Source organism: Macrobrachium nipponense, chromosome 21, assembly GCF_015104395.2.
Source record: "Macrobrachium nipponense isolate FS-2020 chromosome 21, ASM1510439v2, whole genome shotgun sequence".
In the NCBI taxonomy this organism is placed as follows: Eukaryota; Metazoa; Arthropoda; class Malacostraca; order Decapoda; family Palaemonidae; genus Macrobrachium; species Macrobrachium nipponense.
In genome coordinates this window covers 59,872,199-59,898,300 of record NC_087212.1, presented here as the reverse complement: position 1 = coordinate 59,898,300, position 26,102 = coordinate 59,872,199, and the positions used below count along the sequence as shown (strand labels likewise).

The following is a 26,102-nucleotide window of genomic DNA, read 5'->3' as shown; positions in this document are numbered from 1 at the left end:
GACGGTAGTTACAGAATTGGCTGTTGTTCCTGGCTCCCCATAGGGGTGAGCTAGGCATGATTCCTACACATGGGTTGTGCATGGAAGGCCTGGATCAAAGGATGGTGGGCTAGGGGAGGGGCATCTGCCACCCCTGGCAAGGTTTGGGTCCCATCTGGTTATGGGGGGTGAATTTGGAATGGGCAGACCAGTCTAGCATGGCCCAATGCAGAGGCAAGTATTTCAGGTGGTGTTTTTGCTATTCGCACCCCTCCCAGAGGAGTCTGAGTCCTCATCAGTTTCCTTAGGGGTCATGGAATCATAAAATGCCAAAGTAGCATGTCAATCTCACACTCTGGAGATGTTGGAGGGGATGAGCCAATGGAATGAGACGTTTGTTCGTTCTGGGGATTCTGGAGCAGCTAGGACACACCCTGGATGTGCAGGAAATGTCACCCCAACCTTTATGAAAGCCTCCCATGCATGTTGGAGAGGGTTTTCATCTGTATCCTCACTGAAGGGCAGGTCCACGACCATATCCTCTGGGCTCACTTTATCCCAGTACAAAGGTGTCTTTGGGCCCCAGGGCTTGCTTCCTCGGCTAAGGAGGAGTCCCCATTCAATTCTTCCTTTAGCTAATCAAGATCACATGGGAACTCTTCTTCCTGGGAGAAGTAGGGGCTTGGAACCCAGTTCCCATGAGGTGCCAACTCCTGCTCCCCAGGTATATCCCCCATACTAGGTACTCTGTGAAGTTCTGTAGGTGCTTCTGGTGCAGGTATTGGTGATTCAGCCAAACCTCTAAAACTTAAAGCTATATGAATGTTAGGTAAGATTTATAGAAATCACTACTTACAATACAAACATGTACATTAAGCAGAAAAAACAAACTTCAAACATTTTTACCATCACAATTACTACATTATTAAAAATTAGCTATAGAATGGTCATAAGTGAAAGGGTATCAACTGAATGACCACATTTTTAAACAGTTGGCCTAAAATGCTTGTTCTTAAATGAAAAGGTGTCACTTGGATCAACAACAACAACAACTTACTTAGTAAATTGACCACTACAGAGCTCCAGCAGTTCGTCATCCTCTCCTTCACTTGGCTTATCTCGATTCTCAGATAAAGCAGAGAATGCAGCTGGCATCTTGAACTCTTTCTCAGACTTCTCATTGACCTGACTAGTGAACCTACCAGAACACAGACCCATTAAATCATTGATATCTTGTGTTGGTGGGAGATCATCACAAAGGTCATTCATCTTGCTGGCAGGTCTTGTTGCTGGAACAAAAAATAAAAAAATTAACCGTACTATTCATAAACAATAGTATTTATACAACAATCATTATTGTTTGTTAGTTTAACCAAATTTAACTTTAAATACTCAATTCTTATGCTAACTTCGAGCTTCATGAATTAATTTAAGTTTTTTACTAATATAGTAATCAAATATGCTATATAAAAATAATATTATCCTTTACTTCAGCACAGGCCACATACATGGATCATTCAAAGTAAACACAATACAATAAATCACCTTAGATACACGAGATAAAATAATAAAAATAAAATAATAAAAATCATCATAGGCAATATGTACACAGTTTCTGAAGTACTAGTTGTAAAAACAGTATTCAAAATAATGGTAAGACAGTAATAATATGTATTGGGAATAATAGTAAAAATATTAAAAACTACAAAATTAAAAACGATTGCATGCAATTAATTTTCTAGCTAGGTACCTCAGGTTGTTAAAGAAGACAAGTCTAGAATGCTAGCTTTAAAAAGTGAACAAAGAAAATCTCAATATAATAACAATACAATACAATAAAAACAACAGCAACAACAATAACAGATTCTGCAAATAACACTTAATAATTGTTAAAATAAAGAATAAGTGCATAACAGCAACTCAGGCCATCCTTTGTGTGAAGGAAGATAACATCATTTATGGAAAATTATAATATTGCAAGATTACTCTAAATATTTAACCTAAATATTTAACCGAAGTGACTAATTTGTACATGGTAACATTAATGTTGTGCTATAATCTTTCAGGAATCATTTTCTGGGTTACTGTAAAAACAAGAATTTGTTTTGGGCCAACCAACTTGTTCAATGTTCTCTAGATTTCTTCAAATTTTGAGAAGGTATATGCATTTTGGTTGTTCACTATCGTAGTAAAATTTATCTCCTCGTATCTTTTGTGTAAATAAAAGTAGGTTTTTCTTTCAAAGCAAGAGCAAGTGTTCTTGATCCTATATCATTATGCTTTGTTTTGTTTTGAGTCTATTCCAGTTACATCAGTTATAGCCTTAAAGAAATTAAGATTGTACATGCATTGATATTTACTGTGTACATAGTATTTTGTGAGTGTTGTTGACAAGTAGGCCATCTAAATATATTTTCAGTATTTTTTTTTAGTACTGCATCATTGCCAACACAAATGACAAAAATTTCATTTTATGCAAGTAACAAAATTGTCACATAAGAAAGACTAGCTTATATAATAGCTTAAACAATACACTATCTAGGAGCAACTCATTTAGCTTATAGTGTACAAAATTCTGCATATGTGTAGTATAGTAATTTAATTGCCTATCCTAACTAGTATTTTAAATTTTTATTCAATTCAAAATATCACTTCAATTATTCATTTTCCAAGAAAAATATATACAGAAAATGAATTACTTCTAAAATATGAAAAAAACAATATTGTGCAATTGTAAAAACAAATAAATCATACAATTTATAATAAAAATACCATAAATGTATCTGCCTATTTTCCTGTGAGTTATGAAATGCTTTGCAGTTACTATACCTCTGCCCGCACCTTTCTCATCTTCCTATGATCTGCAACTTGACATCTGCACACAACCAACACCCAGGATACAAACATATATATAGAAAGCAGAAGTCAGAAAAAATATGCTCCGCAGGAGAGAGAGAGAGACGAGAGAGAGAGAGAGAGAGAGAGAGAGAGAGAGAGAGAGAGAGAGAGAGAGAGAGAGAGAGAGAGAGAGAGAGAAGCAGTTGGTAATGCTGGACAGGTAGAGAGATGTTAATGCTGCTCACAAGCATAAGCATGTAGAGAATGGGTTAGTGGGGGTGGGTGACTTGGGAAGGAGTTTCTCAGGTCGGGGAGAGGGTGGGTTGGAAGACTGGGGGATGGGTGGAGAGGGGTAAGACAGGCATTTGACATCTGAGAGCTTTTGTGGTTGGAAATACTTTGTTTTTTACTTAAAGGGGTTTTCACATTTTATTACAAGTGATTGTGTTTTCCAAAGTTGAAAGTGCCTCAGATATTTGTGGATCCATGAGGGTCCAAGTATGTACATGAAAGTATTCACATGTGTAACAAAATAAATCATCAATGATACCATTACTATATACATATGGAGGTATCTCAGTTCTCAGATTCACCTAGAAAGAAGAGTAGAAACTATGCACACCATCTCGAATGACTTTATTGCAAAGCTGGTTAGGCAATTCTAAAGTCACTGGGTACTGGCAAAAATATAAAAATGGATGTGAAGAAATGCACCATGATTAACTCCATTACAAAATGAAATCCATACTTTTCCCTTTAAGCAAGCCTGCAGAATTCAAGAAAAGCAGGGACAGCAAATAAGATGACCCAAGGCTGAGGCATCCAAAATCATTGGCCACCAATGAACAAAAATGAACGCCATTCACTGCATGGTTTGATGACAGATATTTAACTACCTGCGATAGAGCCGAGACCATGATCATCAGTTGCAGCTCAGTGCATATTATGACTGATATCGTGGCAATGATCAGATTATCTTCAATATGGCTGCAAGTTAATGTTAACAATTTAATAGAGGGTCAGAATGAAAACTTTCAAGACATTTCCAGAATGCCTTTGAACTTGAACCTAATTAGCATTGGAAGCAATGATTCTTCACCAGACAAAAAAATTCAAGCAAGAAGTGTCTAACAGCTAGCCTATGTGTTTTGGGATTCTGAGTGCTGTTGTGATAGGGTAACGGGAATACGGTCAAATTGTTAATGGGAAGTATCACTCATCATAACTGAGACAGACAAAACTCCATAAGATGCAACAGAAAAAGCTACATTAAAGGTATGCAGCAGTGGCTGAAGTGGACAACTATGGCTTTGGATAGTTGCCTCAGGCCCCTTACTAGCTTGATCTGGCACCATCTAACTTACACTTTGTTCCTAATCTCAATCCCAACAGTATGGTCACCATCTGAGAAGCAATAAGTCATCCATGCTGTAGCATAACATAACTTGCACAATGAAAGCATCTCCCAAGATGCTTTCTAGGTAAGACCAAGATCATTTTCAATGAATCCTGCAAAAGTTCTTCCTAAACAATCATTTCTTAAAATATCACAAACAAAAAACTACACAATTCACAACTTACCACTAAAATTTCCAGAGCACAGTCCCACAAGTTCATCACTTTCCTGAGAATTTTCAAGACCTGTAAAGTCTAGCTTCAACTTTACAGAAGCATTGTTACTATCTATCTGAGATTCCTCAGAAAACTGGGAGTCTTTTAAAGGTGTTAAATGTAGGTTTACTGGACATGGTGAGGGTTGTGCAGAAGTATCTGCCAACGAAGTGTCAAACAAATCTTGAGTATTTTCTATTGGCAAACTCAGGTCACACTCCTTCTGCAAAGAGATATTTAAATGTAATATTTACTCCTGAATGTTCAGAAAAATTTGATTCATTAAACTTTTTATTTTTATCGATTGTAAATTATTTTTGTGATAATTATCTTTTTTATGAAGTATTCATTTCACTCCACTAACTGTATCAATAGTTTTTTTTTTTATAGACAGCAGCCCATTCCCAGCATCCCTGTAGAGGATGTTTATGTTGTATAAGAAAGTGGCTATTATCTACCTATGTCAACTGGTGTTCTAACTTGGAAGCTTGTTTTTGTTCAGGAAGCCTGCTTAATTGTAATTGTGGTGGTTTCCATGAGTAAATAGCAGAAAAAGAAATTGCAAACTGTTGTCATCAGACTTCTTTCTATTTACATAGTTTTTGCTTTATAAAGGAAAACTGGGAGTTCTGATCACAAGTAGTGTTTTCCCCCCGCAAAAATTTATTGTGTGTTAAAAACACCGATATTCTCCAGTGATTTTAAAAAACTGGTATAACCAATAATTCTAATTGCTACGTACAAAGAAAATATCAGCATAAAAATGAGTTTAATAAGTTAAGGATTTGTAAAATTTTGGAATATAAAAGGTTTTAGGGGTTAAGTACTAAATTTAAGGATTAGTTGTATGCTTGAGGGAATTTGACCAATTGTAGAACAGGCTATTGACATATCATTCCTTAATTAGATTTTCTACAAGCTAGAAAGTTTAAGGACAAAAGTGTTAATGTTTTGTATTGTACACTGTATACAAAGAAAATTTTATTTTCATAATAAAATTAAGTTTCATATATATTTACTGAGTAATTACATAGCTAAAATATCTACCTCGTGCAGCAACTTTTTTTTGATTTCGTGGTAGAGCTTCCCAACGTCTTTTACCTAGGTAGGGACAGACCCCGCCAAATACGGGGATCACTGGGAAAACAAAAAATGGTTGCCATCAAACAAAACTCAATTTATGCCCTAAGTCCGTGAGAAGGGAGGAGGGCGGGGCAGTAATATACTAATTACTTGGAAAGTATACATAAAACTTAATCTAATGACATAAAAAAAATTTTAAAAGCAATTTACCAAGTAGTAATTACATACTTGAATCCCACATTAAATGCAGGTGGGACACATGGACATAATCCTCCAAAACATTAAAGCATGATAGACTTTGAAACAGAATAATCTGCCAGCATTAAATGCAATGCTTGTTTCTTTTCCTGGTCAGAGAGCTACTGCAAGTGAATACTGCCTCTGGTCGGTACTCATCTTAACCTGTAGTGGACGGTCCAATGTGGCTGGGTGTGGGTGCTCATGGAAATGAGTTGAGCAGACAGGTGAGAAATCCTCCAGGTGGTCCAACGCAGACAGGTGTGGGCGCTTGTGGACAAAAGTTGAGTGGACAGGACTATCCAAAGAGGACAAAGAAGGGCACAGATGGACCGAAGAGGTTATACAAGGATCCACTGCATAACTGCATGAAGGCCTCGGACTGAGAGGAGACTGCTTGCACTTCACAACCCTTAATGGATGGATGCCCTCATTTGAGTAACAGGTCTACAGTAATTGATGGATTAACTCTTGGTGAGTACAGACAGTAAACCCGGTATTGGCGAGCCGGTTTCATGGCGCTTGTGTATGATACATACCAACAGAGGTACCATCAACCAGTTATCAGTGCCAATATCCAGTTATTGGTGTCGATAAAAGCCAAAAATCACATATTTTTGGTTATCAGCGATTTTCACTTATCAAGCTGTCAAAACGGAACCCCAGCTGATAGCTAGGGACTGCCTGTATCAACAGTATGCACCATCGGTTTGGAGAAATCGGAAGGGAAAGTGGTTTCATTACTTCGATAGCCCATAAACTTACAAATGGTAACTTTTAGACTGGCTCTCAGAAACCCAATTCTAGGTGGCTCATGATTTAGTTGTGTACTTGACTTCAAGGGAGCATGTACTGCCTCTCTCTTTCACATGTTTTTTTATATATTTACTCATAAATATACCAAAGAAATATTAGAGAAAACATGTTTAATTAAAAAAAGTTACTGCATCTTTGATCTAAGTAAATTTACGTATATAATTGGCAGCAAATATACAGTGGTGCCCTGTCTCCGCGGGGGATGTGTACACGACCCCCCAACGCACTGTTTAGAATCCACGAATAGTTGGAACCCCTATAAAAATGCTGAAAAACTGCTTATTTTGGTAGGTGAACTCAAGAAAAACCCACAAAATTTTAATACCTGATTTTTTTAATAGTTTTATCACAAAAAGTGCATTTTATGATGAAATTCATTAAAAAAAAAAAAAAAAAAAATCTGGATATTTGTCATAGAAAAATACAGTGAATAGGCAAATTTTCTGCGAATAATGGGTAGATATGGTATAGAGAAATCAGTGAATCTGCGAATTTGTTACTGATTTTAGTTCTTAGCTGTTATGATACTGTGTGAGCTATAATCATAATGTGACAAAATAAAATTAGAAAAAATTTATAACTTGGTCAAATTTATGATTGACTTATAAAAGAGGCCCCACAAGGGTTTGTAAATATGATATTGTAATGATACAATTAAGTTTGTTCATACTTACCTGGCAGATATATATATAGCTGTATTTTTCCGAATCCGACAGAAATTTAAACACTTACGACACACGCAGTGGGAGTCAGGTGGTTAGTACCCATTCCCGCCGCTGGGAGGCGGGTATCAGGAATCATTCCCATTTTCTATTCATAATTTTTATTTCCACTGTCTCCTGAGGGGAGGTGGGTGGGTACTTGATTTATATATATTCTGCCAGGTAAGTATGAACAAACTTAATTGTATCATTACAATATCATTTTTTTTTTTTTTTTTTTTTTTTTTTGTTCATGAAACTTACCTGTCAGATATATATATAGCTGAATCCCACCTTTGGTGGTGGGAGTAGACAGAATAGAAGATTTTAGGAAACATATATATGCAGATAATTGATATCTTGATTCCTTACCTGTTAGCATAGCTGACTTCGTGGTTTACTGCCGCATAAGTCTGCTTGTGCTACTAGAGTTGCCAGCAAGGTAGAGACCTATAAAGCTGGTGCACTCCAGATGATCTGTCAACAGGGGCGAGACCACGACGTGACTAGACCACTTGACCATACAAATGAGGGCAACGAAGTAAAACCAAACCACCTGGCGTAGCCTACCAAAAGTATCCCACATAGACTAAGCTAATGGAAGGGAGATCCGCCGCAGGCGGTCAACCCCACAACCATAAACAAGTTAAAAACTCCCCTAAACCATTAAAGGATAGGATGAGCGCTACCTCCTGCCCCCCAAAACAGTGTCTGCAGCGACGTATGGTCGCGAGCGAGTAACAATTTTCGTATGTTGCTTGTTTCACCTCCCGCAGGTAGTGTGAAGCGAACACCGAATTGCTTCGCCAATGAGTGGCGCCCAAAATATCTTTGATTGCCATATTTTTGTGAAAAGCCACCGAAGTAGCAATAGCCCTCAACTCGTGGGCTTTCACTTTCAGAAGCTCCATGTCACTTTCACTACACTTTTCATGGGCTTCCTTAACCGTACTTCTTAAGAAGAACGCCAGTGCATTCTTCGACATCGGAAGATCTGGTTTTTTCACAGAGCACCACATAGTTACTCCGAAGAACCTCTGCATGCTCTGGTTCTCTGCAAATAAAACTTGCAAGAGCCCTGACAGCACACAGGACTCTCTCAGCTTCAGGTCCCACTAGCTCCGACAACCCTTTGATCTCGAACGTCCTCGGCCAAGGGTTGGAAGGGGTTCTCGTTCTTTGCTAAGAACGTAGGACTTAAAGGAACAAAACTGCACTATGATCCTTGAACCCAATATGCTTGCTTATGACTTGAATTTCGCTAACCTCTTCGCCGTCGCCAGAGCGGTTAGGAAAATGGTCTTCTTAGTAAGATTCCTAAGCGAGGCTAAATGGAGCGGTTCAAATTGACTCGACATGAGAAACTTCAGTACCACGTCTAAGTTCCACGATGGTACTTTAGGTTGGAGAACTTTCACAGTCTCAAATGATCTAATGAGATCATGAATGTCTCTATCATTCGCTAAGTCGAGTCCTCTATGTCTGAAGACCACAGAAAGCACGCTTCTGTAGCCTTTAATCGTGGGAACGGCTAGTTTCGCTTCTTTCCTAAGGTGAAGAAGGAAATCTGCTATCTGGCTCACAGAGGTTGAGGTGGAGGAAATGCCCTTCCTTCTGCACCAACTTCTAAAGACAGCCCACTTTGATTGGTAAACTGCGATTGAGGAGGGCCTCCTTGCGGTGGCAATCGCCGTTGCCACAGGTCTTGAAAAACCCCTCGTCTGGCCAACTTCTTGATAGTCGAACGCAGTCAGACTCAGAGGGGGGGGGGCGGGGAGGTTTTGTGGTACCTCTCGAAGTGGGGCTGTCTGAGTAAGATCTTTCCTTAGGGGCAGAGTCCTTGGAAAGTCTACTAGGAAGGACATCACCTCCGTGAACCAGTCGACCGCTGGCCAGAAGGGGGCGATGAGGGTCATTCTCGCTCCTTCTGATGCAGCGAACTTCCTCATTACTTCCCCGAGGATTTTGAATGGGGGAAAAGCGTAAATGTCTAGTCCCGACCCCAATTCCACAGTAGGGCGTCTACTGCCACTGCTCCCGGGTCCAGAACTGGGGAGCAATTACAGCGGAAGTCTCTTCGTTCGGGAAGTTGCGAAAACGTCCACATGAGGACGTCCCCACAGCTTCCATAGCACCTGACATACTTCCTGATGAAGGGTCCATTCCGTCGGCAGAAGCTGTCCTTGCCGACTGAGAAGGTCCGCTCGCACGTTTTCCACGCCTGACACAAATCTTGTCAGAATCGTGACGTTTTGCGACTTCGCCCAAATCAGGATATTCCTCGCGATGGCGAACAGAGAAGGAGAGTGAGTTTCCCCCTGTTTCCTGAGGTATGCCAAGGCTGTGGTGTTGTCCGAGTTTATCTGAACACTTTGTTGGAGACTTCCTCTTGGAAGAACCTTAGAGCAAGGTAAACGCTGAAAGTCTTTTAGATTGATGTGCCAGGACACCTGTTCCCCTCTCCAGGTGCCTGACACTTCTCTCCCTCCAGTGTTGCTCCCCAACCCGTGGAGGACGCGTCGGAGAACAACACTAGGTCGGGGTTCCGAAGCTTGAGCGAAAGTCCTTCCGCAAGCTTCTTGGATCCAACCACCATTTGAGGTGCTTTTTCACTTCCTCCGTCAAAACAAGACCTCTTCTAGATCCTGTTTGCGTGACCAATTGCTTGAGAGGAAGAACTGAAGTGGTCGGAGGTGCAACCTTCCAGAGAAACAAACTTCTCCAGTGAGGAAATGGTCCCCAGCAGACTCATCCATTCCCTCACCGAGCATGTTTCCTTCCCTAGAAAGGCCGACACTTTGTCCAGGCATTGAAGTTGTCGCCCCTGGGACGGAAAAGCCCGAAAAAGCCACTGAGTCCATCTGAATCCCCAGATAGACTAAGGATTGAGAAGGAGTCAGATGCGACTTTTCGAGATTCACCAGAAGTCCCCAGGGACCTCGCTAACGACAGAGTCGTGTGAAGGTCCTTCAGACACCGGTCTTGCGATGAGGCTCGAATAAAGCCAGTCGTCTAGGTATAGAGAGATTCTTATTTCCGCAAGATGGAGCCACCTCGCAACGTTCTTCATAAGCAACGGTGAACACCATCGGCGCCGTGCTGAGACCGAAGCAGAGTGCCCTGAATTGGAAAATCTTCCCTTTCAGGACAAACCGCAGGTATTTCCTTGATCGGGGATGGATGGGGACGTGAAAGTATGCGTCCTGAAGGTCTAAAGAGACCATCCCCCCCTCCCAATCCCCCGTCTTAAGGCTGCAAGCACGGATTGAGGTGTCTCCATCTTGAACTTCTGCTTGGCTAACGAAGCGATTTAGATCTGCTGACATCCAGAACGGGGCGCCACCCCCCTGACTGCTTCGGCACTAGGAACAGACGGTTGTAAAACCCTGGAGAACTCCGGTCGAAGACCTGTTCCACTGCCTGCTTCTCGATCATTTGATCTAGTAAGATCGTGAAGCACTTTCTGCTTTTCTCCTGATACGAAGGAGACAAATCCTTGGTGTCGAAGACAGCGGGGGTAACATCAGGAAAGGAATTCTGTACCCCTTCTTGACGATGTCCAGAGACCAAGCGTCGGCACCTCTCTCTTCCCAAGCTTTCGCGAAATGTAGAAGCCTGGCCTCCTACCGGTGGCTGAAGGACTTCCCTCTCACTTCTTGCTCTTGGAAGGAGCGGGAGTCTTGCCTCTGAAAGAGCCTCTTCCTCGAGGGGCTGGCTTCGAGGAAGAAGCGGATCGAAAGGGCTTCGATTTCTTCAAAGCAGAGGACCCAGAAGACGAAGTAGTAGTAGGCTTCCTAGAAGACTGTGCCAGAAGGTCTTGGGTTGCTTTACTCCTGGAGACTGGCAGCTATGTCCTTTACCATAGACTGGGGGAAGAGATGTTCTGAGAAAGGAGCGAAAAGAAGATCCGCTTTTTGCGCTGGTGAGACCGACTTCTTTGCAGTAAAATTGCAAAAAAGTGCTCTTTTCTTAAGCAGTCCCGTGCTGAAATGAGCAGCCAATTCCTCAGAACCATCCCTGACGGCACTGTCCATGCAAGACAATACACTGGACAGCTCCCCCAGACTGATGGAATCAGAACTCCTGGACCTGGCATCCAATACTCCAAGGCACCAAGGTCAAGAAAATTAAAGACCTCTAGTGTCCTGAAGAGGCCTTTAAGGTGAAAGTCTAACTCACTATGCGTCCAAGAGACCTTAGAGGAAGACAGAAAAGATCTTCTGGCGGCATCCACAATACTACCAAAGTCCCCTTGAGCTGAGGCTGGAAGCTTAACTCCGACGTTTTCTCCCGTCTCATACCACATACCAGCTTTGCCACAAAGTCTTGAAGGTGGTAAAGCGAAAGAAGTCTTGCCTGAAGCTTTCCTCTTTTCCATCCAATCATGGACCTTTCGAAAAGCTTGCTTCGTAGAAAGCGACTTCTTCATTTTCACAAAGCCCGAGATCTTAGTAGCTTTGGATGACGAAAACTGAGAGGGAGGAGTACGTGGAGCTTCAGGTTGGAAAGTGTCTGCAAAAGACTGACTGTAGCAAACGAGTCAAAACCTTGTAGTCCGTCGAAACTGGAGCCAACTGCTGTTCTTCGTCCACTTCGACGAAAGCGTCACTAATTTCCTCTTCAGACACTGGAGAAGTCGGAGGAAGTAAAGAAGAGTCACGAGCTTTCTCAAAAGAGAAAGAGCGGCGAACAGGAAGAGTTCCCGCTTCGCTTGCGCTTGCGGAGGTGGAAAAACTGACGTCCGTAGGCACGCGCTTGGCATCCGAAGCCAATCTACTGGCGCCGACTGAAGCGCGCTCGACCGCAACAGGTGTACACCTGGCATCCACTGGCGCGCGCTGAGCGTCCACTGGTGCGCGCCGAGCGTCCACTAAAACGCGCTGAGCGTCCACTGGCGCTCGCTTACCTTGCACCGAATCACGCTCGGCGTCCACTAAAGTGCGCTTGACTTTCACAGAAGTGCGCTTCTTATCAACAAGTTTCGTAGCAGCGGAAACAACCGCTTCACGAGAGCGAGAAACGAATTTCTCGCCTCCTCTAGAAAAGTTGCTGGGGAGCAGAACGAACTCTAGAGGGAGACTCAAACGGAGAGAGAGACGAGCGAGGAGAGGGAGAGGGAGAACGCCTCGACCTCTTCACAGGAAGATTGTCATCCTTCTTACGGCGACGTGGAACAGTCTCTCTCAAAGAAAAAACATCTCGAAGTTGCTGCTGAAGAGACTGGAGAATCTTGCTTGTAGGTGAAGCCTCCTTTTCTGGGGAGGGGCTGATCCTGTGAGCAGGCGAGTGGCGAGGGGACGCCTTCTTCCTACTCCCAGGAACCGCCACTTCACGCACCTTAGAGCGACTGCGGCGCTCGAAAGAAACATCTAGGAAAGACTCCGCCTCCGAATAATCCTTACGCTTCTTCTGCGGAGGAAAAAGCAGCAAACGCACTATCAGGCGACGAGCAAAGTTCCCGAGAACAACTTGGACGTGAAGCGTCCCGAACGCGAGCCGTCCTTTTCAGCGGACGTGATGCGGTATGAGAGCTCCACCCCTTGCGCGGGGAGGAAGCTTCAGAAGAAGAAAAGCACTCCTTGAGAAGACGTGCACGCGCACGCTCCTTGGCAGTCTGGGTAGGTTCGTCAGAAGCTCCCGAAGGCACGCCAGATCGGTGGGGGTTCCTCGTAACCCTCCTTCGACTTTCGACATGCTCTCTCCCCGTAATCTGGGAGTCAAGCAGAGGTCTAGGTCTAGAGGCGGAATGAGGCCGATCTGACGCACCCTCCACTACACAAGGGGCACTTTCACTGCACTTCTCTTCACTTTTGCTCTCCAGAGCTAACACTTTTGATTCTAAGTTACGAATCGATTCAAGAATTAGCGATAAAGTATTACCTTCTACCGACACTGTTTCAGGGGCCGGAGGCAACACTACAGGGGTAGGAGCATAATCTACAGAGGGAGGGTTAGCAGGAGAATAATTATAATCTTGCCTACCTGAAACACTCCTGGAGGAAGACCTCCTTAACCTATCTCGCTCAAGTTTCTTAAGATAGGTTTCATACGCCTTCCATTCCGACTCTGTTAATCTTTCACACTCCTTACAACGACTTTCAAACGTACATTCATTCCCCCTGCAAACTTTACAAACAGAATGTGGGTCTACTGAAGCTTTCAGTAGCCTACCTCTACATTCGGACATAGAACAAAATCTAGCGCTAGCAGAACTAGACCCTGACATCTTGATCAAAGAAAAATCAATACCAAATTCAAATCAATCCAAAGTCAATGTGTGCCAAGCCACCAATCCAATTCAGATACCAAAGAAAAACCAAAAGGGATACTCAAGTAGCTAGTAAGTTTCCAAAATCTGGACGGAGGTGCTGCAAACAGGTGTTTTCAGCACCGGCGACAGAAAAATTATGAATAGAAAATGGGAATGATTCCTGATACCCGCCTCCCAGCGGCGGGAATGGGTACTAACCACCTGACTCCCACTTGCGTGTGTTGTAAGTGTTTAAATTTCTGTCGGATTCGGAAAAATACAGCTATATATATATCTGACAGGTAAGTTTCATGAACAAATGTTATTTTCAAAAGCCTGTGGAAGATGGGGAGAATTTTATTATTTTATTTTTTCATACATCGTGTGCATTTGCATATCTTTCTCTTTCGATTGACGTTTTTTCTTAAATTGACTGACCTCGAAGTCTGCCTGGTCTGGGGTGCTGCATATGATTTTTTAGCCTGGCTCTTGATAGTTAACAAGCACTGGACTCCTTACTGGATCAGGACCCAGAGCGCGGCTTGCTAAAGAGTGCTTAAGAGGTTGGAGAGACCAGGTTGTATGAGAATTGTAACAGGCTTTAATTAGCCTAGCCTTACAGCTCATCATGCTGCAATAGTGAACACTAGAACCGTTAGAAAATGACATACGTATTTGTTGAAAAACTGGTCCAAATCCTTACAAAAGACTGACTATAGTCTGTGCTAATCAAAATAAAACAATTGTACTTCACCTATATATAATATGAAATGTCAACTGCAAATTGCAATAAAAACTACTGCAAATGGTGCAATGTTTACACCAAGGGCAGCATACACCAACTGTTTGATGGCTGCCGTGTAGTTCTGGTGTTCCCGTTGTGGGCGGGTTCTGTCACCTAGGTAAAACAATTAAGACACGCTACCACAAAATTTAAAAAGTTGCCATGCAAGGTAGATATGTACTTTAACTATGTAATTACTTGGTAAGTTACTTGTATGAAATACGAATGTGTAGAGTATGACAGACTGGTTAATGCATGAATGGCAATCATAATTCTAGGGTAACTGTAAACTCAGCAAAATAAAGTACATACTAGTATTGGGTAGTGATAGAAGTTCTGTATAGCACATGTGCTGTACTAAACATATAAACAGACTTCAAAAATGTAAAGAACATCATTCATCATCATTTCAGCCTTCAAAAGTTCTTTGTTGGATGTAGGCCTTCCCCAGGTTTCTCCATAGATTTCTATCCTCCGCTGTTCTGTGTCACTGTCGTTGATGTTGGTCCAAGTCATCTCGCCAGTGGGTTTTTTGTCTTACTCGGTTTCTTGTGTATCTTCTTGGCATCCTGAAGGTTGTTTGTGATGTCCCTCTGTTGTCTGTCAATCCTGGCAATGTTCCCTGCCCAGTTCCACTTAAGCTTACTGATGGTTTCAAGAATATCCTTTAGTTTTTTTATATATCCATTTAGCTGTTTTTCTATCCTTCCAAGTTAGATCTAGCATAATTCTCTCATGTGCCCACTGCATTGTTCGTAATTTAAGGGACTGCATTGTTCGTAATTTAAGGGAAAGCTTTTCTGTTAGATTCCAAGTTTCGACCCCATAGGTGACAGTGGGGAGGATACACTGATCATATAATTTCTTTTTAAGATGATGGGAATCTTCTTATTTTTTAACACTGTACTGGCTCTTCCAGACGCCTGCCAACCGAGGGTTATTCACATAGATTCATTGTCCAAGATAGATGTGGTTGTCCATTTCCTCAATCTGTTGATTTTCAATTTCAAGTATGTCATCTGTATTTTCAGTGTATTTATTGCTCATGACTTTGGTCTTACAGAAGTTCATGTGGAGGCCTACTGATCTGCTTGCTTCATTTAGTTCGGTGAGCATCTGTTGAAGCTCTTCTTTGATGAGGGCAACGATAATGTCATTAGCAAATCTTAGGTGACACTGATCATAAAATTTCTTCTTCAGACATTCATTGAATAGTCGTGCCAGTCTGACTTGGATTGGCTCATCAGCATCTGATATTAGGTCCAATGTGAGGTTATCTGTACCCTGTGCTTTCCCCTTCTTCATTTGTTTGATAAGTTGCACCTTGCATGCTGTGATCTTTGGAAAGCCACGAGATAGGTGTTGCTTTCCTCTTTCGTGAAGATGGTAATGGGGTATTTCTGAGGAGTAAAGCTTTTGGTAATACTCTCTTGCTCGCTCAACTATTCCATCACGGTTGGTTGTAAAGGATCCGTCCTCTTCCAGCACCCCAGTGAATTGCAGCTTCCTGGGGCCTTTCGTTTTGCTGTTTTAAACCCTCTGCCCCTGTTTAATGACATCTTCTCATTGCTTTTTCTGTAGTTTTGTTTAGTTCTGCTGCTTCAATTTTCTCCCACATTGTTGATGGGGGCTTGAGATTTGTACGTTTTTCATGGGGTTCTTTGTCTCTTCAGAGAATTTGCTGCTGTTGGAGGCCTTTTTGTCCTGGAATTTTTTTGCTACTTCTTTCAATGGAATAATATGTCATTATTCAAGTTTTAAAGATAATTTTCATTACCATTTTGGTCTTCTAGATTTACAAGAATCTTGTAGCAGTTTCTTAATTATCTGAAATGTAGATTTGAGAGCTTCAGCCATTTTGATATGTTCCAGTCTTGAGAAGAATAGTTTTTGTCTTTCTTGTTAGGTGTTTATTTGGATTTTGCATCTTACCATCCTGCGATTGCTGTACACATTGATTTGGTTCAGGACATCAACATTTTTAACTATATTATGTTTGTCTACAAATATGTAGTCTATTTCATTTTGTGTTTCATGGTTTGGGCTTCGCCGTGTCCATCTCTTGTTTTCACTCTTTTGAAAGAATGTGTTCATGATCTTGAAGTCCTGTCATGTGCTACAGCAAAATTGATCAAGTCATCTCCCCTCTCATTTTTCGCTCTCCATATTCAAAAACTTGCCAGGCTTTGTTATTTTTAGAGGGGTATTTAGGTCATCATAAAAGTTATCCAGTTCCTCCTGGGATGACACTGATGTAGGAGCATATACCTGTATGATTGTTGGTCTGTACCTTTTTGAAATTCTAAGAGTGACACTGGCAACTGTCAGATGTGGCTGTGAACTGCTCAATGTTGCTCTGTAACTTTTTTTATGAGAAATCCCACACCATTTTGTTTGCTTTCCTTGCCACTGTTGCAAAGCAGGTGTCTGCTTTTAAGCATTTAAATTTTCTCACCCTGTCTTCTCATCTCAGAGATTATGATAATGTCCCAGTTGATGTTTTTAATCTGATTCAAGGGTGCTCAGGTGTATCTCTTCAGAGAGAGTTCTTACATTGTATGTAGCAATGTTGAGCACTGTTTTGGAGATGGGTAGTTGCTTGTACAGCACACAGTCCCTACCCAAATCAGACTGCATGGTTGGGCCTTGATTTAAATCCGCTGACCCAACAGGAATGGCCAATTTCGTCTGCAGTTGTAACTCATTAGTTGGCAGGGGAAGAGACAGCGAGAAGTTAAGTTTGATAAGGGATTGGACAGAAAATATAGAGGGATGAAGGAAATGACAGGACAGCATGAGAGATAGAGATTTGACTCCAGACCAAAGGGCCGTCAAAATCCTTTAGAACAAGGCACTACTAAATGTGAAGTGCAAATGCAGTGCACTTACATGTGCATTTCGATTACACATTAATTGGTAACCTGGTCACTGCACCATATTCACAGCATTTATTATACAGTTATGACATTACATACAACAACAAAAAAAGCCTTTGGACATCTTGTGTTTTGTGATACAGGGTAGTTTAAGTAAGCTAGATTACAGTAATGAAGTTCTTAATAGACACACTTCCCCAGCTTGTGTATTATTGTTTGGTTCTTATAAAAACAAAAACAAGAATAACTCATTTCTTAAGATTCTATACTATTTTTGTTAAGGAATTTTCAAGCTGCCTAGAGTAGCATATTAGTAATCTGTCTTATAACCTTGGCTATATTCACACCTAACTCCCTCCCCTTAGATGTTTTAATAAAGCTAATCAAGTAGCTATTGCATACAACAAAAACACCAACGAATAAGAGACAAAATAGGGAAAAATCTTAAGACATTTCTAACTCATCTGAAAACTAAAAATTACTTACAGCTGGGTCAAAGAAGCTTGACTTTGACCTAGTTAGGGGAGTCAGAAATCCTGGGTCATTATCAGTTTCACTATGCTGATCATTGTATCCAAGTTTAAGTCCACCTCCAGGCTGATGAGCAGGAATAACAGATCCAAACAACTCAAAACTAGAGTCCATAGAGTCCTTATCACCACTTTCACCTGTAAACATAGACACTTTTTAAAGTATACAAAATAGCAATATACAGTTTCAAAACACATCAAATGTCACCTACAATCATAACAAAAATGTGCACTACTGTAATGATAAACTTTGCATTCAACACCCTACTTAAATTACAGCACAATCAAGACTATCAGGACCACCGTACAAAATATAGTCAATCATTCCAGTAACCTACAATCCTGAAACTAACTTCAAAATAAATATCCCAAAGCCTACATACTCCATGCTGATGGAAATAAACGAGTTACCTTTTCTTACAGACTGTGTGGCAAATAAATCAGCAATCGAAAGAACGCTAGAATTGGCAGCTAAATCTGTTGAAAAAGATTACCGTAACAAAAATTGTTCAAAGTCAAAGAGAGAATATTTATAAGCAAAATGATATTGTTATGATACAATAAAGTTTGTTCATACTTACCTGGCAGATATATATATAGCTGTATTTTCTGAAGTCCGACAGAATTTTAAAAACTTCCGACACACGCAGTGGTCGGCCAGGTGGTTAGTACCCATTCCCGCCGCTGGGAGGCGGGTATCAGGAACCATTCCCATTTCCTATTCATAATTTTTATTTCCACTGTCCCCTGAGGGGAGGCGGGTGGGTACTTGATTATATATATCTGCCAGGTAAGTATGAACAAACTTTATTGTGTCATAACAATATCATTTTGTTCATGAAACTTACCTGTCAGATATATATATAGCTGAATCCCACCTTTGGAGGTGGGAAGGGACAGAATAGAAGGATTTTGGGAAACAAATGCATGCAGATGATTTACATCTTGGTTCCACCTGTTAGCATAGCTGACTTCGTGATTACTGTCACCCAAGTCTGCTTCTGCTTTACTAGAGTTGCCAGCGAGGTAGAGACCTATAAAGCTGGTGCACTCCAGATGATCTGTCAACGGGGGCGTGACCACAATGTGACTAGACCATATTGACCATACCATGAGGGCTAAGAAGTAAAATAAATATATATATATATATAAATATATATATCACCACCTGACCAACCTAGCCAAAGTTAAGGTGTGTTAACTAAGGCTTAAGAGTTAAGAAGTCGCCGACTCAACAACTAAATTAAGAGCTCTTCCTAACCATTTTCTACAGGATAGGATGAGTGGTACTTCTTGCTCCCAAGATTGTGTCTGCAGACACGTATGGCCCTAGCGAGCAGCAGATCTCATATGCCATCTTCACATCTCGCAGGGAGTGTGAAGTGAACACAGAGTTGCTTCGCTAAAACATGGTACTCAGGATGTTGCTGAGTGCCATGCTCTGTTGAAATGCTTCCGAGGCCGCGCCCTCACCTCATGAGCATTCAGATAAAAAGATTTCAAATCTTTGTGCAAACACAATGAAGGAGCATTTTTGAAAGAACTCCTTAACACTAAAGCCAGGGTGTTCTTCGATATGGGCAAGTCTGGTCTTTTTCGGAACACTGCAGATTGCCCGAATGACTTCGACTTTCTTGAGTTTTATGTAGATAAAACTTGAGAGACCCGACAGGGCACAGGACTCTCTCTGGCTCCTGTCCACTAACTTGTGCCATCCTTGCTTCCAAGCTCCTGGCCCAAGGACAAAACGGGTTTCCATTCTTAGGCCACAACGGAAGGCTTAGAGAGCACACCGCCTTGTGTTCTCTAAAGCCAAAACTTGTGACGATGGCTTAAAATCTCACTAACCCTCTTTGTCGTATCTAGGGTGGTTAGAAGAAGGCCTTCCTGATCACATGCAAGAAGTTAACAGGTAAGAGAGGTTCGAATGCTTTGACATCATGAACTTCAGACTATGTCTAAGTTCCATATTGAAAGCTTCGATCTGGACATGCACAGTCAGTCCGTCTGTACTAAAGTCAGGTGACCGACCAGTTGACCAGTCAGACGAATCAAGGACAGCAAGGCTGTACCCTGAAGACCATAAGGCACTATTCTTCGCTGAAGGATGAGTGTCTGGACTGCCTGGGCGATTCAATCTAAGCAAACCTTGGGGTGTATCAACGCAACCCAACGTCGTCAGCGAATCAACTCCTGACTCAAGCTTCTGGTGCCAGGAGAAAGGAGAGAGGAGCAAAAAGGCGATTCAGTCCCGGGTCCTGGGAGTCAAGCAGAGGTCCCGGCCTAGAGGCGAAATAAGGCCGATCTGACGCACCCTCCACTACACAAGGGGCACTGTCACTGCACTTAGCCATTTCACTATTGCTCTCTAAAGCAAGCACTTTCGATTCTAAGATACGAATCGAAAGAGTATTAGAGAAAGGGCAATAACATCTACAGACACTGTTTAGGGCCCGAAGGCAACATTACAGGGTTATGAGAAACAATAACAGAAGTAGCACTCTTCACAACAATGAAGGAGAGCGATCACCTCTCGCAGACATATTCATAACCCGTAGGCCATACTACAGGGTTAGGCAAAAAAAAAAAAAAAAAAAAAAAAAGTCTACAGGAAGGTTAGCAGGTTCACTACCCTGACTTTTGTTTACTGATTAATTGCGTACATACGAATCATACGTTTTCCTTACGGAATTAGACATGTTTACTGATTAATTGCGTACATACGAATCATACGTCTTCCTTACGGAATTAGACAAAGTCTCACACTCCTTACATGACAAATCTCAACAAAGAAGCAAGACTCATACCCCTCGTGCATACCAAGTGCTGATCTACCGAAGCTTTCGGTAGCCACACCCTATCTTTGCAGACAAAACCCTCTGAAACTAGCCTAACTAGATTCAGATATCTTATGCAAAAATGAATCAAATTCAAATCAATTTAAGATAGCGTATGCCTAGCCACAAATCCAAGTAAATAAATTAAAAGACAATTAGGATACTTAGCGGCAATGAAGTTTCCAAAATCTAAGACGGAGGTACTGGAAACAGGTGTTTCCAGCACCGGCGACAGAAAAATTATGAATAGAAAATGGGAATGGTTCCTGATACCCCCGCCTCCCAGCGGCGGGAATGGGTACTAACCACCTGGCCGACCACTGCGTGTGTCGGAAGTTTTTAAAATTCTGTCGGACTTCAGAAAATACAGCTATATATATATCTGACAGGTAAGTTTCATGAACAAATTACGGTATTATGAATGTTACAAGTTCTAGTGAAATACAAATTTAAAGAATTACCTTTTTTTAATGATGGTGTGGTAAACAAATCAGCATTTGACAGGGTACTTGAATCACGTGGTATTTCTGTTACACGAGGAGTTGATTTAATATCTTGAGTATCATCCCACTGCAACCTAAGCTGTTCATCACCCTGACTTTCATCTCTACCAGTGCTCTCCTCTTCCATGTTTGGAAGTGCAACAGTATCATTGCTATCTTCATTCTCTTGAGCAGAATACCTGGAAATAAGAGTGTCACGTGACTTTCTCATGTAAACCTTAGATCCCATAGATACCTCAGTACCCAAAATAATTAATCAATGAAGACTCATAAGCTAGCAAATATTCCATTAATAACAGCTAAGAGTTATGATTGAAATTTTACGGATTCTTGAAGTTTGCTATTAAAATCTCCCTTTAGAATATAAATACTGGACAAAGTAAGAAAAGACTAAGCATTCAATTTCCAAACCAGGAAGTCACTATTCTACACCCTAAAAGGACTGGAATTAATAATCTTAAAAGTTCAAGTTGGACAGTTGAATGAGAAAGGAGCAAAGGGAAAAGAGAAAAAGTATAAAGCTGAATAGAATGTAGCTGATGAGCATACTGACACTACAATGACGCTCTGTCCCCAGAATTTTGTGGGAGACTGTGGCTCACAATAAAAATTGAAAATCTGCAAATCTCCCACCTAATATTGCATAATGTATTGTTAGCCAAAAATCTAACCAACATTCATAATAAATGGTTGATTATTTATCACATATATACTAGGGATATACTAATTTAGATACACTCCAATACCACTTAAGTCTTCCAAAAATGACAAAAAACAAACCGATTTAGTTTTTACTGTACTCTTTGTATTTGTTTGTATAGTGTTTTTACACTGCATGGAACCAGTTTTACTGTACTGTAATAGTGTATTACCTCACCCTACATCATCATTTAGCTCCAAAACACTCAAGTCAAAAAACTAACTAAGTCAAATAAGGCCTTTAAAGCATGACCCCAAGACTTAAATTCACAACTAAAAACCCTGGGTATATTGATGATAAAATATATAACAAGACGTCACGTGAGAGAAAGAGGCACTACATGTCCCCCTTGAAGTGAAGTACACAACTGAATGTGAAACGCTTACAATCGGCTAGCTGACGTCTTGTTATATATTTTATCATCAATATACCCAGGGTTTTTAGTTGTGAATTTAAGTCTTGGGGTCATGCTTTAAAGGCCTTATTTGACTTAGTTAGTTTTTTGACTTGAGTGTTTTGGAGCTAAATGATGATGTAGGGTGAGGTAATACACTATTACAGTACAGTAAAACTGGTTCCATGCAGTGTAAAAACACTATACAAACAAATACAAAGAGTACAGTAAAAACTAAATCGGTTTGTTTTTTGTCATTTTTGGAAGACTTAAGTGGTATTGGAGTGTATCTGAATTAGTATATCACTACATAAGTTCAGTGGTGGTGTCAAGACTACAATAATGTTTTCTTCAATTGTTTTTGTTTTATAAATCTAAAATATGTATGATGCAAAAAATAAACTACATATAGTGTAGTAGCTTGAAACTGGTACTATATATTCTCTCATACTTTACATTGTTAGTACTGTACTGTGCTATGCACTATAAGGATTTATTAGCAGAGGAAGCAGAGAAATTCCCTTGAATCCCATTGGATTGGGATGTGAAAGTGTACATCTCAAAGGTTGAGCAAGATCATGATGTCTCCATCTATGACGGAATCTTAACACCATACTGAACCAAATCTAATGAATATAGCAGTACAGTGTTAAGAGGTCTATGATTGGCCTTCAACCTCCTCTGGCAAAATACAACTGTAAAACTCTAGATACTGGTCAAGATCCATTTCAATTGGCCCTTTGGGCCCTTCTGCAACATGGTCTCATCTGCCCACACATCATGAAACTTTTCCTAATTTGCCAAAGACGTCAGTAAGAGGCTACCATCCATCAACAGAGGATGACAACAATAACTCTTCATAACATAACCTATACATAATGGGGGGGGATACAAGCACACTATTAAAAGTCAAGAAACCATGACAGCATGAACTATGAACATAACAATGGACTCTAAGTTGTTTTCTTCTATATAATTGAAGGAGAATCATGTTAAAAAATTCTCTCAAGACATGCATTATCCATCAGGTGGCAGAAAGCTCTGTAAAGATGAAGGAGAGTATCACACAAATCTTCTGGATAATATTATTTCTTCTGTCTGGTGAGAAGAGGAGGGAATAGCTTGCCCTATCTGCTGGCTGCAAGGGTCCTATTCAACCGGTAGGGAGATCACTACAGCCTAAATACAACAGGAAAGTTCTGACCACGACAATCTTACCTTGTCGAGGTAGTCGCACATCAAGGGGGAGGAATTAAATACTTACTTTTCATCACAGTTATCGTCATACTCAGCCTCGTCAACATCCATGTCATCTTCTTCTTCAGCTTCATCATCAAGATAAGCGTTCTTCTTCTTTTTCTTATCCTTGATAATTATATCATTTTCTTCAGGTTCTGACTCTGTTTCATATTCAGTCTCACTTTGATCAGTCAATTCTTCTTCATCAGGAAGTGCTCCATCATCATGATAATCTGACAAGCAAAATAAAAATTGTGTTTTCTTAATTACTTATAACAATAAAGGTAACACTTCTACTTGATTCAAAGAGATGTATCATTTTCTCTAAAAATAAAAATGAATTAATGTAGGGTCAAAATAATTTCGATGAAACTTTAGAAATTGATAAATCCTGAATAAAACAACTGATAATCTAATACGTATATGCATCACTTGAGATACGAAATTTTATTCCTCATAAATGCCATCTACGTATATACATATAGAGTTTCTGTAATAAAGAATAATGCTATTACTGTACTGTTGCTTCAAAGCCATTTACCCAAGTGAATACCAAGATCAACGTATTAAATCCAAATACACAAATAGTTCACAGTCCTTTAATCTTTTATGCAGGCTTTTCAAGTTGTGAGAATTTAAAAAACCATATCATTACCACTGTACAGGAAGCATAATTACCATAACAACTCTATTACTATTCATTCCTCACAGACACATTATTTGCAATTCTGTTTCACGACTCCGAAACAGATTTTGTCCACATCTGGTGGACCCTTGGCCCTATTAATTTGGATAATTGAAGGATTACTAAATATACATATCTATATACAGTGGACCCCCACTAGATTGTGGTTCAGCAAACACAGATTCAGTACTTGTGGATTTTTCTGTGAAATTTACCTCAAATATTATACTGCGGGGAAACTCACTAATTCATGAAGCTGAGCTATAGTATTCACTAATTACTATTTTCTAGTTTTATTTTCATGGCTAAATACATTTTTTTATATAAAAAAAAATATTTACTAATTTTCAAATATTTATGTTAAAGTAAAAATTACATTTTTATAACAAAATAAGATTTTATGTATACTTACCAAGTAGTTACCTAGCAATAGTTTCTAAATCCGTCGGCAGCTGGAATTTTTGAAATTTGCGGTAGCGCTAGTTTGCTTTGGTCAGGTGATACCAACCCCCCAACTATCAGGGGAGAGAGGAACCAACATCGCACGAAAATCAGTTGTTTATGCCCTACTATCCATGTGAGGGGAGGAGGGCAGGCTTTAATCATGTAACTACTTGGTAAGTATACATAAAATCTTATTTCATTATTGAGGGCCGGGGGGGGGGGGGTTATCACCTGACCAAAAACAAACTAGCACTACCACGAATTTCAAAAATCCTAGCTGCTGACAGATTTAGAAACAATAGCTAAGTAACTAATTGGTAAGTTATATACATAAATTCTCTTAGCCCCTAAACGCCGACTGGACGTATTTTACGTCGACATTTTTTGTCTCTCGGGTGCCGACTGGATGTATTTTACGTCGACATACAAAAGTTTTTTTAAAAATTCGCGGAAAAATACTTTTAGGCCTACCAGCCAAAAACTCTTGACTCACCCGCCTTGGGGGATGCTGGGAGTTCACGGATAAAGGTGTTGTTTTGTTTACACTCGTTACGCAGGCGCGCAAGGGTGAATCTCTTTCTTGCTGAACTAAAAAGTATCTGTGGCACATTTCGGAAATTATTTCATCACTTTGACATAATTTTTGTACCATTGTAAATTAGCCGTTACATAGAGTATTATATATGAAAATATGCGCATTTTTATGTAGAATACAACAAAAATTACTCATAATTGTAGCTTTTATCAGTTTTGAGATATTTTCATATAAATAACGATAAGTGCCAAAATTTCAACATTCGGTCAACTTTGACTCGACAAAATGGTCGAAAAACACAATTGTAAGCTAAAACTCTTATATTTTAGTAATATTCAATCATTTACCTTAATTTTGCAACTAATTGGAAGTCTCTAGCACAATATTTCTATTTATGGTGAATTTATGAAAAAACTTTTTCCTCAAGTCCACGCGGTAACTCTTCCGAAAAAAAATCATACATGCGATTGTGGTAATGTTTGCACCATTTTAAAATTAGCCGTTATATAAAGTTTTATATATGGAAATGTGCGCAATTTCATGCACAATACAACTAAAAACAACCCATGGTTGTAGCTTTTATCAATTTTGAAATATTTTCATATAAAAAATGATAAGTGACAAATTTTCAACCTTCGGTCAACTTTGACTCTACCGAAATGGTTGAAAAACGCAATTGTAAGCTAAAACGCTTATATTCTAGTACGTAATATTCAATCATTTACCTTCATTTTGCAACAAATTGGAAGTCTCTAGCAAAATATTTCGATTTATGGTGAATTTATGAAAAAAATAACATTTTCTTTACGTCCGCGCGGTAACTCTTCCGAAAAAATCATATGTGCGATTGTGGTAATGTTTGCACCATTTTAAATTAGCCGTTACATAAAGTTTTATATATGAAAATGTGCGCAATTTCATGTAGAATAAAACAAAAAATAATTGAAGGTTGTAGCTTTTCTCATTTTTGAAATATTTGCATATAAATCACGATAAATAGAAAAAAAACCACGTTCGGTCAAATTTGACTCTACCGAAATGGTCGAAAAACGCAATTGTA

The 26,102-nt window shown here is 40.2% G+C and overlaps 2 protein-coding genes across 2 annotated transcripts in view; one reads left to right on the top strand and one right to left on the bottom strand.

The window, feature by feature from the left end:
• Nucleotides 1-26,102, top strand: part of LOC135197488 (claspin-like) — a 269,392-nt gene that overhangs the window by 88,852 nt on the left and 154,438 nt on the right.
• LOC135197633 (claspin-like) overlaps nt 1-26,102 on the bottom strand; it is an 85,300-nt gene that overhangs the window by 45,370 nt on the left and 13,828 nt on the right. Inside the window, exons 2-7 of the mRNA XM_064224652.1 lie at nt 23,404-23,611; nt 21,004-21,224; nt 18,117-18,182; nt 17,662-17,843; nt 4,399-4,651; nt 1,037-1,268 (exon numbers count right to left, since the gene is read on the bottom strand). Coding sequence (XP_064080722.1) covers nt 1,037-1,268; nt 4,399-4,651; nt 17,662-17,843; nt 18,117-18,182; nt 21,004-21,224; nt 23,404-23,611 — 1,162 coding nt within the window. The remainder of the gene's footprint in view (nt 1-1,036; nt 1,269-4,398; nt 4,652-17,661; nt 17,844-18,116; nt 18,183-21,003; nt 21,225-23,403; nt 23,612-26,102) is intronic.